Genomic DNA, 18,163 nt, shown 5'->3' with positions numbered 1-18,163 from the left:
GCGGTCACCCGGCGGGCAGGCAGGCGGGCGCGCGAGGGAGCACTCTCCCCTGAGTGCTTCCTCTTCAGCTCCCTCGCCGCGTACTGATACCGGCGCCGGAAGATGACGTCATCTTCCGGCTCCGGTATCAGTGCGGTGCGCGAGGGAGCTGAAGAGGAAGCACTCAGGGGAAAGTGCTCCCTCGCGCACCGGCCAGCCTGCCTGCCGGTGTAAGCAGGGCCAGCCTCGGGGGGCCCTGAGGTGGCCGGCTCCTGGGCCCCAGGAGAAGAGGCTGGCCCAGAGCGTACATACCGGGTCGCAGGGGCGGCCGGGCCCCTTGGTGGGCCGGGCCCGGTCGCAGCCGCGACCCTGGTATGTACGCCACTGTACCCTGCTGAGGACTGATCAGGGTCAGGTGAAACACAGCCAAGACAAGGTGCAGCCCCCAGTGTAGTAGCCATGCCAGGATGAACAGGACCGGAATCAGTAGTCACTGTATAAAGCTGCTGTGGCTCAGAGGCAGAAAGCAGGACCAGGACTGAGAAGTTCCCCTGTTCAAGTACCCTGTTGGGAACTCCAGGAGCGACCACGTCTGTCTGTCTATCTGGTGAGAACCGTGACGGCACTGCATTCAGAAGTCCACCCTCATAACTAACAGATTTACTACATGGGGGCACAGTTCTACCCTGAATCATTACAACAGCAGGTACAGCATCCATAGAAACCTCCTAGGGTACCTACAAACCACAGGAAGAACAAGGCCTGATTAACATGACCGGTACATTTTATAGGGCACCCCTTTCTCCCCACCCTGACAAAAGGCATAAAAAAAAAAAAAGTATAATTAATTTATTAACTGGACATTGCAGGCCTAAAAAGATATAAAAAAAAATTCATATTTGACAACTGCATATGTATAAATGTATGTACGTGCATATATCTACTCTGTCTCTACTGTATTGTGTTGAATCTGTGAGTATGTTGTGTAAATGCAGGCAGTGTTAACATAATGTTAAAACTGGCTATGGTAAAAGGGGGTTAAGGTTAAAGAGGGGTAAATCCTGAGAGGAGTTAAAGTTGTAGCATAAAAGCCGTTTAGGATTATTGAGTTTATGGTTAGAGTTGGGTTAAATTTAGTTTTTGAGTACACAATGTGTTTTGTTTTTAAGAGGAGTTAGGCATAGGATTAAGGTAAAGGGTTTATTTTCAGATTAAGACTTGATGGGTTATTTGCAAAGTTCTCACACTCCTATGTCGTCTGTGAACCAGTCAGATTGATAATATTATAGCTGCAGGAGTTGTTATACAGTGTGCATCACTCAGAGCCTTCCCTGCCCCAGCTGCAATGCATTTCCTGTGTGAGAGGTACGTAGTGGGCACATGGGAAGTGATCCCTTTCAATTCCTTTCCAGCCTCACACACAGACACTGGAGGAGCTAGGTTAGCACTGAGTTGAACCCCTTAAGGACACATGACATGTCAGGAGTCCCTTTTATTCCAGAAGTTTGGTCCTTAAGGGGTTAAAACCCTCTAAAACAGTTACTGCAGCTCTGCTACTAAGGCTTAATGGACTACAGACTATACTGGCCAAGGCTCCTGGTACTTATCTCTCCCCACCAGCCTACTTAAGATTAAAAAAGGTAAATTGTAAATGCTAAAAACAGGCGCCCCCTAGTGGACAGGTGCCTATATGTGGGTGCCTTTACTTGCCTTATGGAATTCTGGCTCTGAGTATGAACCATCCTAACAATTAATTGTATTGCCACCTATGACTATCTACATTTCTTCTAACAATCCTTTTTCAAATCTGTATCCTTTCTTTTTAGATATCTTAGTAACAACTGTATTGTCAACCTACATGTTGGTGTATTCAGCCACTTGCGTGAACTAAAATGGCTGTAAGTATATTTACATTGTATCCAACCTTCCAATATTACAATTTAAAACCTCAATGCGTTACTGTGTAATCATTGACAGTACTAATGTTAATTATTGCACATGGAGTTGAAGGGTCAGGTGGTGTTTCCCCGCAGATAATCTCTCATAGACATACACATGGGCTATTGATGATGTCTTCTAGGTAGGCTTTGGGTCCCCAGATCCTTTTCCAATAACTCGAATTGGGGAGCAGTGATCAGGCCAGCTTTAGAAAAGGTTGTGACTCGTTAAAAACATTTGAATATTAGTTCATTTCAGGCAGGCCCGGACTGGCCATCGGGCACACTGGGAAAATGCCCGGTGGTCCGCGGGCCGAGGCCGGCAGGGGAAGGTCCCAGGATCTCCCCTGCCGGTCTTTGCAGGGCCGGCACTATCCTAGAGCCGGCCCCGCTGTATTCCATGGAGGGCCGGTGGGGAGATCAAAGATCTCCCTCACCGGCCCACATGCTGTCAAAGGCGGCCGCCGGCGGGGAGAGAGGGAGGGAGCAAGCCTGCCAGCAGAGGAACCCGGCGGAGCTCTATCTTGCAGCTCCGCCGGGTTCCTCTCGCGAGATCCGAAGTGTTGCCATGGCAACGACCGGATCTCGCGAGAGTGAACTCTAGCCCGCAGGCTAGAGTTCACTCACCGCTGGACCACCAGGGAAGGTGCACCATGCCGGTCCCCCCCCTCCCACTCAACAGCGTGCCGGTCCCCCCCCTCCCAGGCTAAAAGGTAAGAAGGGAGGGGGGGGGGGACATAATGCTTACTCATTTTTCCACAATCCCTTCTAACATTTATACAGAGCACTCTCACACACATCACCCACAGCACTCTCACACAAATCATTCCCAGCACTCTCACACAAATCATCCACAGCACTCTCACACAAATCATCCACAGCACTCTCACACAAATCATCCACAGCACTCTCACACAAATCATCCACAGCACTCTCACACAAATCATCCACAGCACTCTCACACAAATCATCCACAGCACTCTCACACTCAGCACTCTCACACTCAGCACTCTCACACTCAGCACTCTCACACTCAGCACTCTCACACTCAGCACTCTCACACACACACACATCATCCACAGCACTCTCACACACATCATCCACAGCACTCTCACACACATCATCCACAGCACTCTCACACACATCATCCACAGCACTCTCACACACATCATCCACAGCACTCACATCTGCACTCCCACACACATCACACATCATCCACAGCACTCACACATCACAATCACACTCAGCACTCTCACACACACACACCATCCACAGCACCCACACACACACACATCACACAGCACCTCTCACATACACACAGAACCCCCGACACTGCACCACACACAATACATATATATACACACACACTAGATTCATTGTAAGCAAACACAAACACACACTCTCTACAAACACTACATCACGTATACACACACACACACACACACACACACTATAGCCTGCATGCACACTCTTGCTACATCCCCTATACACACATTCTCTACAGCCCCTAGCCACATATGCATTACATTACACCACAAACACAACACGCCTAAAACCGACCTTATAACACAATACCACACCACAATCAGCTCACTCTGCACAATACTCTTTCCTGGCATTTTTGTCTCCTGGTATCCATTTATAGAGACACCAGAGACAAGTTGCAAGGAAACACAGTGCAAGCATGTTATTAAATTTGCTTGCGCTGTGCAGAACAAATACAGGGCTTTTTTCTCATGCTAGAGCTCTGCGCATGGTCTGCCCTGGAAGAGCATTGAACCAACATGCTCACTTTGAGAGGGGGCGTGTTTGTCATTAGTGATGACAAAACACACCCTCTCTGCCCCACCCCCTTCTTAGTGGGCCACTGTGGTAAAAAAATGCCCGGGACGAATTTTTTTCCCAGTCCGGCCCTGATTTCAGGAATCAGATCAATTAAATCATGGCTTTTGAAATTCTATAAATATTTTAAAGTGTCGTAACATCTTTCTTTAGATTAAGTGAACACTACAAACCCAAGTCTATGTATACTGTACCTTGCAGAATATTGACTTTCAAGGCTTTAATTTGAAACCATGATGTCTTCTGGTTCACATAATTGTATTAAAATTGCTTCTCTGCTGAACTTTACTTAAATTCTTATCCCTAAGATTAGCATTGAAGCTGTCTAGCAGTTGAGAAGATAGCAATGCTCACTGTGGAATTCAGTAATCTGCTTATTAAATTCTGTGAATCTTATCAACTCATTATTTTTTAATAAATCAAAACTCACCAGACAAGTGTTCCAGATTGTTCTTACAACAAAAAATATGAAAAACATTTAAATGATAGAAGAAGAAAAATCAGTTTCTTTAGCAGAAAACATACTGTTAACCTTGTTTTCTAACATTTTCTTTTAGGTAACTATGTATAATGTACAATATACATTAGATGTTTTGGGGGGGATTTGCTCACTGAATTGTGATAACACAACTAAGTTTCGAGTCACTAAAAAAGCAGTTTTAAGCAGGGTAAAGCCAACTTACATAGTTACATAGCTGAAAAGAGACTTGCGTCCATCAAATTCAGCCTTCCTCACATCTTTTGGATCAACAGCAACAACATAAGGCAAAAAACCTAGTCTGAAGCGCTTCCAATTTTGCCACAAACTAGGAAATAATTCCTTCTTGACCCCAAAATAGCAGTCAGATGTCTCCTTGGATCAAACAGCTATTACCCCACTAGTTAGAAATTATATCCCTGTATGTTATGTTTTTGTAAGTATTTATCCAATTGCAGTTTAAACATCTGTATAGACTCTGACAAAACCACCTCTTCAGGCAGAGAATTCCATATCCTTATTGCTCTTACTGTATAAAAACCTTTTCTTTGCCTTAGATGAAATCTCCTTTCTTCAGGCCTAAATGTGTGACCTCGTGTCCTATGTATAGCCCTGTTCATGAATAGATTTACAGATAATGGTTTGTACTGGCCCCGAATATATTTGTATAACGTTATCATATCCCCTCTCAGGCGCCGTTTTTCCAAACTAAACAGATTTAATTTTTATTTTAACCTTTCTTCATAACTAAATTGCTCCATTCCTTTTATCAATTTTGTAGCTCGTCTCTGGATTTTTACTAGTGCCATGATATCTTTCTTTAGAACATGCGCCCAAAATTGCACAGCATATTCAAGGTGTGGTCTTACCAGCGATTTATAAAGAGGCAAAATTATATTTTCATCCCGAGAATTTATGCCTCTATTTATACATGACAAAACCTTACTGGCTTTAGCAACTGCAGATTGACATTGCATATTGTTGCCTTATTTGTTGTCTATAACCATTCCCAAATCCTTCTTGTGTGGTTATCCCCAATTCACTACCATTTAGTGTGTAAGTTACTTGTGCATTCTTAACCCCGAAGTGCATAACTTTGCATTTCTCTACGTTAAATTTCATCTGCCATTTTAGTGCCCAGTCTCCCAATCTATCCAAATCTCTCTGCAGCAAAGCAATATCCTGCTCACATTTTATTACTTTACAAAGTTTTGTGTCATCTGCAAACACTGATACTGTAAGGAGTCTTACCTGATGGGGAGTCCAGCACACAGAGTTATACGCTCACCCTTGCAAAGTAGACACAGAACAGGGTGACCAGGTAAGACACCACCTGACCTGTGAGTGTGTGCACAGGGGCTTTCCAGGAAAAGTGCTCCAAGTCTCAGTACAGCAGGGATTAGCAGAAGCGTAGTCAAGGAAAGCCAAAATCAGGGAAGTCAGAGATCAGAGTAGTCCAGGAGGAAAGCCAAGGTCAGAAGCCAGAATCAGTTAGGAAATACTGGAACGCTGATACGGAGAGACAGGAACCAAACAAGGGAACCAGAGACAATGAACTGACACCCCTCCTAGGGTGAGGCAGGCTTTTATATCCAGCCAATTAATATAGGATACAGGTGTGCGAGAGCAGCCACGGGTAAGTTCAGCTCCCAGTGCTGGAAACAAGGCAAGGACACCTATTAAAGCAATACTATGAATGGCTGGATAGCACAGTGGCAAAAGAGCAGGATTCAAGAAGCCAGAGTCCACAGTTCAAATCCCCTGCTGGGCACTCCTGGGGTGACCTCGTCTGGCAGACTGGATGTCGCGGTGAGAACCGTGACAGATACATGGCTTTCAATGACTATTTCAAGATCATTGTTAAATAGAAGTGGTCCAAAAACAGAACCCTTCTCGATTTTACTCTATCCTTAAGCCAATGTTCTACCCAAGAACAAGAATATTCATCTAGACCAATTTCTTTTAGTTTGAAGACTAACCCATTGTGAGGAACCGTATCAAATGCCTTGGCAAAATCCAAGTAGATCACATCCACTGCAACACCCTGATCTATACTTCTACTTACTTCTTTGTAGAATGCAATTAGGTTAGTTGGACATGACCTATATTTCATAAAACCATGCTGATTATTGCTAATAACAAAGCTCTTCCCAATGGATTCCTGAATATTATCCCTTAATAGCCCTTCAAATATTTTCCCAGTTACAGAAGTTAAGCTCACAGGTCTATAATTTTCAGGCAAGGATTTTGAACCCTTTTTTAAATATAGGAACAACATCTGCCTTCCTCCAATCCTCCGGTACAACACCTGAAACAAAAGAATCTTGAAAAATTAAATACAGAGGGTCACTTATTTCCCCACTTAGCTCCTTAAGTACTCGTGGGTGAATACCGTCAGGCCACGGAGCCTTATTTACATTAATTTTCTTTAATAGCTGTAGCACCTTGTCTCGAGTTATCCAACCACAAGTTATTTGCAAGTTTTTTGCAGCAATCATTTGCATATCTCTTGCCCTCAGGATCCTCATTAATATATACTGAAGAAAAATAGTTATTTAAAATGTCTGCTTTTTCCTGGTCTTCATTAGCTAATAAACCCAACTCTGTTTCCAGTGTACCTACACTTTAATTTTTTGTTTTTTTAGAATTGATGTACTTGAAAAAAATGTTGGGGTTGGTTTTGCATTCTTTAGCCATCAATTTCTCATTTTCTAGTTTAGCCACTTTAATTGCCTTTTTGCAAGCGTTATTGGCTTCCTTATATCTTAAACAGCTGTTCTTCCTCAATAATATTTACATTAGGTGGTTTACAACATATCCCAACCAATAATTGATTTCCCTTTGTTTGCCCCAAGCAGATATCTACCCATAAAGCCTCCACATTTTCCTCGTCACACTCCACATGCCTAAGATTTGACTTTAACTACTATCCTTCCTAAATAACGTGTACCCATTTAAATTAACTGCCCAGCCATGTGTCTCATCCCACCATGTTTCTGTTATGCCTATTATATAATATTGTTTAGTGTATGCTATTGCCTCTAGTTCCCCCATTTTGTTATATAGGCTCCTTGCATTAGTAAGCATACATTTAATATTATCATGAGTCTTTTGTACTTTTTGTGAATTATCAATATTACATACCTCCTCTGTTCTGAGCTTTCCCCTCCCCTCATCTCAATCCCCTTTGTTCTGAGCTAAAGCCCATCTATCTCCATTTTCTAAATTGCTTTGACCCTCCCCCCTTCTGTAACGGATCGCCTGGCACCCCGACCGGGTACCTCCGTTAATGGATGCTCCTAGCGCTTCCTGAGGCCTCCAAGCACTCTAGCCGACACCACAATCACCGAATCAGAGAAGCATATGAATCCTCTCAAGCCTCTGAATGCTGTAGACAGTTGAATAGGAACCATACGAATAGGTTTGCACTCCTAGCAGTCAAACTGGAACAGCATGCAATAACTCCTTCCCCCAATAATGAGACGACACTTCACTTTGAGGGTAAAACAGGAACTCAGGCTGGCACTCCCAGCCTGGTTTTTATTACAGTTGTTGAGAATACAGGACCGCCCACAGGGAAGGACAAAACAACCAATCAATCTGTACAATACACACAGACACTCCCACACAACATCCTCCCCTCTGCCTGTAATAGGATTACTGAACACAATGGGTAATCTCATTATCACAGGCAGAAGAATACAGTTTTATGAAACATATCACAGGGACCCCAAAACATGCAATAACCCCATATAAAGTATATCATCAGAACCAGGGGATCTGGGTGAACCACATATCTAAAATTCACCCAGATCCATTCAGTAGTTTGGAAGATACAGTTTAATGCAGATTCCACAGAACATATACAGATTATATAAAAAATAATTACTGTATAATGTGTCCCCTGTTGTATAGTTTAAAACTACTGCACGATGTCGTTGTGTACCAAATACCGGCGAGATGGCACCGTGTAGAAAAGTCACAACAATGTCTGTGAGTTAAAATGGCCGCCATCCATTGTTCTCACCATGTGCTTCATCCATTGTTTTCACCATGTGCCTCTGATACATGAAATGGTGGCCACCCAGTAACTCCACAGTATGTCCCCAGACGGTTTTTAAAGGGCCAGCAGCAGCACCATACAAATCCAATATGCCCAAATATTGTACTTGAAGGGCCAAATAACCCTGGGGCCATAGTCAGCAGGTAGGAGGCGGGCAAACAGGCTTCTCCAATGCCCAGTGGCGAGGTCGGTTTCGCCACACCTACCACTAGTTTAAAATCTCCTCCAACCTTCTAGCCGTCTTATCCCCCAGCACAGCAGACCCTCTTCCGTTTAGGTGCAATCCATCATGACTATACAGGTTGTACCCAAGCGCAAAATTGGCCAAGTGCTCTAAAAACCCAAAACCCTCTTTCCTGCACCAAGACTTTAGCCACGCATTGACCTCTCTAATCTCCCGCTGCCTTTCTGCTGTAGCGCGACTAACACTCAACAATGACCTGAGGTGACATGCACTTTTAGTTTATTGTAAAAAAGGACATAAAATACCGTATATACTCGAGTATAAGCAGAGTTTTTCGGCACATTTTTTGTGCTGAAAAAGCCCCCCTCGACTTATACTCGAGTCAATGTCTGCATTATGGCAACTTACATTGCCATAATACAGACCAAGACCGCCGGGCTCATTACAAGCCCGCCGGTCCTGTTGGGGGCCGGGAGCAAGCTCTTACTTACCTGTGCAGCAGCTCACAGTGTAGATCTTGCGGTCTGCTTACAGTGTAGTTCAACTCACAATGTAAATCTCGCGAGAACAGCGGCCGTCAGAGCGTTGCCACGGGTTACCGTGGCAACGCTCCGCGCGGCACGCAAACCGCGAGATCTACACTGTGAGCTGAACTACACTGTGAGCTGCTGCACAGGTAAGAGCTTGCTCCTGGCCCCCCCAGTGCACAGCCCATCCACGGGACCACCAGGGATTCCGATAGCCCCCTCCCTCACCAGGTATCAAGCAGAGAAGGGGGAAAATAAAAGAAACAAATATTAAAATAATACAATAATAACAATATTAAAATAAAAATGGCCTGCCCCACCTAGTTTACACACACTACACAAACACACACTGCATCATATACACACACACACACTGCTTTCACACAAACACACACTCTGCATCATATACACACACTGCATCATATACACACACACTGCATTCATTATATACACACACTGCATTTTATATACACACACACACACTGCATCATATACACACACTGCATTCATTATATACACACACACTACATTTATACAAACACACACTCTGTATCATATGCACACACACTGCATTCACACAAACACACACACACTCTGCATTCATTATATACACACACTACACAAACACACACTGCATTCATTAAATACACACACTGTAAATAAATATTCAATTAATGTAATTTTTGGGGGATCTAATTTTATTTAGAAATTTACCAGTAGCTGCTGCATTTCCCACCCTAGGCTTATACTCGAGTCAATATGTCTTCCCAGTTTTTTGTGGTAAAATTAGGGGCCTCGGCTTATATTCGGGTCGGCTTATACTCGAGTATATACGGTACATATACTGTTTCAGTTTAGTGGCCTTAATCATTTATGACATATGAGTACCAATATAACAATATATACCTATGAAAAAAAGTGATAGCTTACCATCTGGCTCAGCTCCTACCCGACGTCTGTACAGGCCCATGTTTTTTGTTGTTTTGGTTTCTATGTATACCCGTTACGTCACATGATCGTACACGCTTGCCTACTCAACCAGATTTTTGAAGTATATGTTCACACTACAATGGATGACACTGGTGGTGGGAGACCCTGAGGGTAACTTATTATGCTTTTACCTCTTTTGTTTCTGTACTTGTTGTAGAAAGGATATCCTTTCTGAAACAATGTGCACATGTTGTAGAAAGGACATAAAATACAGATGATGTTTGGGCCTAGTGGTCTTACTAGGTCTAAACATTGTATATATCTGATGTCCTTTCTACAAGACACTTAAGTTGGGTTTTCCATTGGCCTGATGCCTATGACTATTCTTCGTAATTATCATATGGAGATAGCAGGTCCATTTAACCCCTTAACGCCGTTACGACGTGCTATGCCGTCACGGATTAAGTGGGCTTTAAAGCCGTTGTGACGGCATAGCACGCCGTAATGGCTGAAGCCCCTGGAGCGCCTGGTATACTTACCTTACCGGCGCTCTGCTTCGGGAGGACTGCCTCACAGCCCAGGCAGCCCTCCCCACGGCAAATCAGGCCCCCAGGGGCCATGTGATCGCTCTCAAAGAGCGATCACATGGCCCCCTATAGCTGGCTGTGGATCTGCCAGCAGGGGGACTGTCTAAAATATTAGACAGTCCCCCTGCTGGTAGGAGGTGTAAAAAAAAATATTAGAAAGGTTATAAAATAAATTAAATGCATTTTTATATATATAATATATGTATATATATTATATATATAATATATATGTATATTATATATATTTAACGTCATACATAGTGTATTTTAATACTAATATAAGTACATATATTAGTATTAAAATACACTTAGAATGACGTTACATATATATAATATACATGTATTATATATATAATAGATATATACACATATATTATATATATAAATACGTATAATTACAATAATAAATAAATAAATAATAAAAATAATAAATAAAATATTGAAACAAAATTTAATATAAATTATATATACATATGTAATTTCATTCTAACTGTATTTTGTTATTAATATATATATATATATTGGTAACAAAATACACTTAGAATGACATTCTATATATATCTATTTATATATAAAATGCAAATAACCGCAAATATATATATATATATATAGATAAATACATATAATTACATAAAAGATTACATTAGTTACACGTAGAATTTAAATACCTATAAATGCATATATATTAAAATTCTACATGTATATTTAAGTAATCTTTTAACATAATTAGGTGATTTGATTAATTAAAATTTGATTGACATACCTGACAACACAGGGAGAAAGTGCTGAGAATTTAATTCGCAAGCACTATATTTGACCCTGTAACTCTCCAAGACAACATAAAACCTGTACATGGGGGGTACTGTTTTACTCGGGAGACTTCACTGAACTCAAATATTAGTGTTTCAAATTGGTAAATTGTATTACAACGATGGTATTTTAAGTAAAAGTGAAGTTTTTTGCATTTTTTACAAACGAACTGCACTTTTATGGACTATATTATTGTTGTAATATGTTTTACTGTTTTAAAACACTAATATTTGTGTTTAGTGAAGTCTCCCGAGAATAACAGTACCCCCCATGTACAGGTTTCATGGTGTTTTGGAAAGTTAGAGAGTCACATATAAGGCTTGTATTTCATTTTTTTGACATTGAAATTTGCCAGATTGGTTATGTTGCCTTTGAGAGCGTATGGTAGCCCAGGAATGAGAATTACCCCCATGATGGCATACCATTTGCAAAAGTAGACAACCCAAGGTATTGCAAGTGAGGTATGTCCAGTCTTTCTTAGTAGCCACTTAGTCACAAACACTGGCCAAATATTACTTTTTTTGCTTTCTTAACACAAAAACAAATATGAACGCTAACTTTGGCCAGTGTTTGTGACTAAGTGGCTACTAAAAAAGACTAAACATACCCCACTTTCAATACCTTTGGTTGTCTACTTTTTCAAATGGTATGCCATTATGGGGGTAATTCTCATTGCTGGGCTACCACACCGTCTCAAAGGTAACATTACCACTCTGGCAAATTTCTATTTGAAAATGGAACGTTCTATATTTGACCCTGTAACTTTCCAAAACACCATAAAACCTGTTAATGGGGGATACTGTTGTACTCGTGAGACATCGCTGATTACAAATATGTGCATTTTTGTGCAGTAAAACCTAACAGTATTATGACATTCACAGCTAAAATGTCAGACGGAAATACAAATTAAAAAAAAAATCTTATTTTCTCAAAAAATTTTTAAATTTTATTCATAATGAATTATGTTCCATATATGAATAGTTAATGATAAATTAAAGCCCTGTTTCTCCTGAACAAAATGATATATAATAAGTGTGGATGCATATAATATGAAAGAGGGGAACTACGGGTGAACAGACATGTAGCGCAAATTCCAGTTTTTGTTTACGTTTTGTTTTGATCAGAACGTGCACTATTGACTCCGTCCTGAAGGGGTTAATGAAGCACCACTGTGACCAACTATTCTACTACACATTCATCACAGAGTGCAACATATTTATCAACAGATTACTTGTAAAAATTTAGCGAACAATACGCAGCCAGACAGTATTAAAGGTGCTGGTAGCAGTTCCATAATCAAAAAGTATACCGAACTGGTGACATTGATCTTAAATAACAGTAAATAAATAATGGCATCCTTATCCACATGATATGTGTGGTAGTGAAAACATAAACATTAAGAGAAAATACCTAGGATTCTTTATTAACTCGCAAGAAAGCATTGTATGATTGATGTACTGGCACCTGCTGTAAAATATTTCTCATTCCTGCTTTGTGCTGTGTTACATGTCAAAATTGTGTTTCATCAAATTTTACGGATTAGTGTTTTTTTAAACCATTTAACAAGCTGTTATCAAATATCTACGCAATGATTTCACATTTTACCACTGCAGACTACAGCCTTGCGCCTTCTGCTAAATTAATACAAATATGTATTCAGCTGTCCTGCTTTTATTATATTCTGCTTAATGCACCTTCTAGTGATTTTAGCTTCCATTGAATGAGTGCAATAAATTAATGTCTAGGAATATATAATGGCAAGTCAATAGATATGCTCGCAGTAAGGTGTTTATTTAGAAAGTTCACAGGTCCACTAAGAACCAACAATAACTTTAGCTCAAAGAATCAGTTGTAATGGATAGATCATGCCCTGCAGTCTCACTGCTAAATTATCTGCCATTTAGGAATTAAATCACTTTTGTTTCTGTTTATGTCAATATAGTTACACCTCCCTGGCTGTGACTCACACAGCCTACATGAAAAAAAGTGTTTATTTTATCAGGTGTAACAGCACCGGGTGTTTACTTTCTAGATTTTTTCCTTTTTTTTTTTTTTTTTTTATCCCCTGCTCTGTAATTTGAACATTAATCACAGACAGAAGGCTACTGCAATCTTTAACAGCCTAATAACAAAGCAGGAGATAAGACATTCTACATTAAACAGACTGTGCAATAAAGGAAGCTTAAAATTACATCTCTCTTTACAGGAAATGTGTAGAGAGACTGTGTAAGTCACCTGCAGGGAGGTGTGAATAGAGCTACATAAACAAAGTGATTTAACTCCAAAATGAAAGAATCAGTTGAGCAGTGAGACTGCAGGATCATGCCCTTTACACCAAAACGGATTCATTAAGCTGAAGTTGTTCTGATGCTTATAGTATCCCTTTAGGTTTCTGATTTCCTTAATTTTCTTTTCTTTTTTCTTTCGTGGACAATTATTCACCATCACCACATTCTATTTTGGACCTCATTTCCCTGCTTGGTTAAATCTTACTTCCCTAGAGAGGAAATATACATGGTGCAACTTATGTGTTATTATCATTTGTATATAATGCACTGTGTAAATCCCTCCCCCCCCCCACCCCATCCCCCTACCCACCGGTTCCTCAACTTTGATGCAGCAATGACAGAAAATGCAGATATAAATACTCAAAAAATAAACAGGGGTTTGCTCATTTGTTCATAAAGCTGTCTATGATGTGCAATAGGTATAATAAAGCTGGCTTGACATGTTTCTTTTAAACAATTTATCAAATGTGTCTGCTAACAGCATCTCTACATCCTGCATTTAGAATCATCGATGAAAACCCGATAACGACAATTTCACAGGAGTTATTTACTGGCCTGGAGTCATTGTTTTTCTTGTAAGTATCACTCCTCATCTTCTGTGGTTTACTTAACTTTGCATACATCTCCTGCAGTGCTGTGATTAGTTATACAATGAAGCAGGTGCAGGGCTTACAGGTATTCGGAACCTACCAGTATGGGGCTTTGGGTATCATTTTAAAAGGCACGCCAGGGAAAATTCCGAAGGGAATGCCTTGGAATTCTTCCACTTTGATGAATATATCTTTATGGGTAGAAGGCTCTTTTTGGAGGGAAGGATGAATGGGGACTGGTAAAGTTTACTGGGTTGCTTGTGGATATGAGAGTTCCGTCCTGGACAAGGCAGCACTCTGCTGGAGAGACAAGATCTCTTCCAGTTATTACTAATATGAAGTGCAAAATAAAAAAAATAATAATTAAAATAATAATGAGATTAAGTATTTATTTTGCAATCATTTAGGATTCATAGTAGCTAATTATTATTTTTTTTGTGTTATAAATGTTTTTTTCGAATTTTGAAAACAAGAAAATTGCAAACATTCTGCTGAAATCAAGTATGATCGCACATTAGAGAGTTATAAAAGTGAATGAAAGCAGATAACAATATAAGATTGGGAGAATATCACATAATTCTAAGTATGGAGAAATGATAATGTGAGTGAATGTAAATTGTAGAGACACGGTTGCTTAAGTTTGGTCCTCTTCCACAACCTGGCAATTCTGGTAGTTATGACTTAAGGCAAACTAAACTTCCTCTGTTACAAAAAAAAGATCTACTTTATCAATCCATTCCATAAGGGATGGAAGTTTGGAGGATTTCCAATGAGCTAGGATCAGCGCGTTCCCTGCATTTAACAAATGGAATAAATGAGGAAATAGTGAAAGAGTTATTGCAGGGTTAGGCAACCTGTGCCACTCCAGATGTTGTGGTCTACATCTCTCCTGACGCTTTGCCAGCATTATGACTGTAAAAAACATTATGGTATATGGCTTTAGGGGCATTACAGTATGGTGAGAGTTCTTCAACCAATATGGTTTGATTTTCGGACAGTGCCATCACAGGTGAGCTGTAGTTCCCACTTCAGCGTGGCATCTCCAGCAAAGCCTAGTTGCAGTATAAGACATTTATAATTGACAAGTTTACCCCATTCCTTATCGGACAAAGAGTAGACCATAGCCCATTAAAAGTAGGGAGACCCTGAGCCACAGAGTCCTGAACAGGAGCATAAAATACTGACGAGCATACAGGTTTTGAGTCAGTACATTAATTTTTTTTTAATTTAGAATGGCTACAATCTCCACGTGTGTGTGTGTGTGTATATATATATATATATATATATATATATATAAATATATATATATATATATATATATATATATATATATATAATCATAATTTAAACAAAAACTACTACTTATCTCTAAACTACTATATTCTACTCTGAACTAGATATAGAACCCTATGTTTTAATTTATCTCTTACTTTAAAGAAATAATGAAATAACTTATAGATTGAACCAAGTTCATGTCAATCACTGAGTTTTAACTCTCCCAATGTTATCTTTTTTCGTTAAATTTTATTTAGGTCAATGATAAACAACTCACTGGAGGCGCTTCCTCGCAAGTTATGCGCCCAGATGCCACTCATTAATTGGATGTAAGTATTCTGAACACAAAGAAAAACATCAATTGCACAAACTATAAAGAAACATCTTTGATTTGTTGTAAGTTTTGTTTGGTTTTTTTATGTGTAATTCATGTTTTTGGCTTTTTCGCTTTAAGCCTTGTATTGCCATCCACACGGATTATAAGATTCTTACATATTAAATTATTTACTTGTTTATATTTTTTTTACTTGGATGGTTTTCTCCAGCTGTAAGTGAGGGGGATTGCCTGATTTAAAAAAAATAAAAATAATTTGAAGAACAGACAGTTCAAAATATATATATATTTTTTTTGCATATATTTTCTATGACTTAAAATTTATTTCTATCTGTTATTCTATAGGGATTTTGAAGGCAACCAGATAAAGACTCTGAGTAATCTGAGTTTTGAGACATGCGATGAACTTACTGTTCTGTAAGTACCTTGTATTTGACACGATTTTAAGTTGTACATATAATACTGTTTGTGTATTAATACAAAAACAGATGGTTTACATTCATATTGTCTTGTATCTTTTGATATTTTTGATCTTGTATATTTTGATATTTTTGTTGATCCTTTCTTTTCTAAGTGGATTACAAAATATATGCAAAATCAATGTCTAAGGACCATGATCACTACAACTATATTTACTAGAGAAACACTGTAGCGTTAGGAATAAATATCTGTATATTGTTGTATGTACTTGTGTATAGTGTGTATGTACTTGTACATATACACTGTTGTGTATATGTATATGTACATGTGTGTGAGTGTGTGCGTGTGTCTGTGTATGCTGGGTATAGGTCTTCATGCATATCCTGTAACCTGTATTCCTAACGCTACAGACCTGTCGCCCTTTGTCAATTAGATCCCCCACCAACTGTTTAAAAAAAAATAATGGAATAGATTAAAAATAAATGAATTACTCACCTTTTCTCGAGTCATCCTCGGCACTGCTGTGACCTTCTCCTCAAGTTATGTCATCCTGGAGGCACCTACTGAATCTCTAAAGATAATCATTGTACTCAGGGATGGCAACCTTGACTGCACTGCAAGTTCCATGCTCCCAAGCCTTCTAGTTAGTTTAATATTGGGTTTTGGGTGGCTAGAACAGGGTGGCAAGCACTGAAGGCTCCGTAGCAACTTCATTAAGATAAGGTTGTTTAACTGCCTGCCGTGTTCCTTTAAGTGTGTGTGTCAAATATTCTTAAGTTGCTTGACAAAAAAAAACAAGTTTCTTCCAGCACTTACTGCCTGGCTCCTTTGCTGAATTTTTGTAATGCTCAAGGGAACTCAAGCTTCTGTATTAGTATGGCCCATTTGGACAGCATTCATAGAATGTGAGAGTTGAGAGACCTGTAGTGTTTATGGTGTTTACAGTGTATAAAATAAAGCAAATGTACTCAATGTTCAAATATTTACTGGGAACTTTGAGTTTGGTTTTGACTAGACCAGGAAGTGGCTGATACTTCCATAATTTTCAATGTCTGTGCTGAACTTATCCCATAATATCTTGTTTACGTTTTACTGTAGAAAGCCCACAACTCCCAAAAAACCCTGTTGTGCAACCACTTGTGATGGTACAAGTACTAGTGCAGGCAAGGAGAAAGACAGATTCCGTCCATAAGTTATATGCAGGGATTGTTTGAAATGTAAGCATTTCTATATCACTATGTTCCTGGTAGACATGGTCAAGGAGCCTTCTGTGCAAGGCACATCATTTGTCAGTGTAATGTTTTCACTAGAGACGTAAGTAAGTTAAATGGCATTCTGGGGTTGTATGTTTGCACCCCCACCAGAATTTAAGATTGTTTTGTATGCCACTCCACGTGGTCTCTGCACTCCTTTGTGTGTCTCTACTAAAGCCCCTTACCCACTTGTGTGTCTCTGAACTGACTTTACCCCTTGTGAGTTATTTAAGCCACCCCTTATCTCTGCATTTCTTAACCCCTTCTGCTAACCTCACTTTCCCCTCATTTGTTTGTAAACCGCTTCCCATCAATTGTGTTTATGCCCAAACAGGACTGCAGTTGACAATGCACATGTACCTTTGCCTAGTCTGACATGGAGCTGTAAGTAACATGCAAAGGGTAGCCAGAAAGGGATTCAGTAATATCCCAGCAACTTTCGCTCACTGAATGCCAGTTGCCGCTCCCTGCCAAACTGGACACCATAACATAAAGGTTCTTTAATATGTTTCCACAAAGCCATGCTACCATGGGTGAGAATGCAGGGAGGGGGTACATGGTGCACACCAGTGGCGGATCCAGAGCCTGATCTCGGGAGGGGCACTTGTAGATTATTTAAATAAATAATCCAGACACAATAACCACTACAGCTCAGTGTAGTGGTTA

At 40.0% G+C, this 18,163-nt stretch overlaps 1 protein-coding gene across 1 annotated transcript in view; it reads left to right on the top strand.

Moving 5' to 3' along the window:
* Nucleotides 1-18,163, top strand: part of RXFP2 (relaxin family peptide receptor 2) — a 318,798-nt gene that overhangs the window by 262,598 nt on the left and 38,037 nt on the right. The window contains exons 7-10 of the mRNA XM_063444871.1: nucleotides 1,806-1,877; nucleotides 14,129-14,200; nucleotides 15,748-15,819; nucleotides 16,170-16,241. Coding sequence (XP_063300941.1) covers nucleotides 1,806-1,877; nucleotides 14,129-14,200; nucleotides 15,748-15,819; nucleotides 16,170-16,241 — 288 coding nt within the window. The remainder of the gene's footprint in view (nucleotides 1-1,805; nucleotides 1,878-14,128; nucleotides 14,201-15,747; nucleotides 15,820-16,169; nucleotides 16,242-18,163) is intronic.

This window comes from Pelobates fuscus, chromosome 1, assembly GCF_036172605.1.
Source record: "Pelobates fuscus isolate aPelFus1 chromosome 1, aPelFus1.pri, whole genome shotgun sequence".
Classification (NCBI taxonomy): domain Eukaryota; kingdom Metazoa; phylum Chordata; class Amphibia; order Anura; family Pelobatidae; genus Pelobates; species Pelobates fuscus.
Note: the sequence above shows the minus strand (reverse complement) of the source record. Positions and strands in the feature narration are given on the sequence as shown.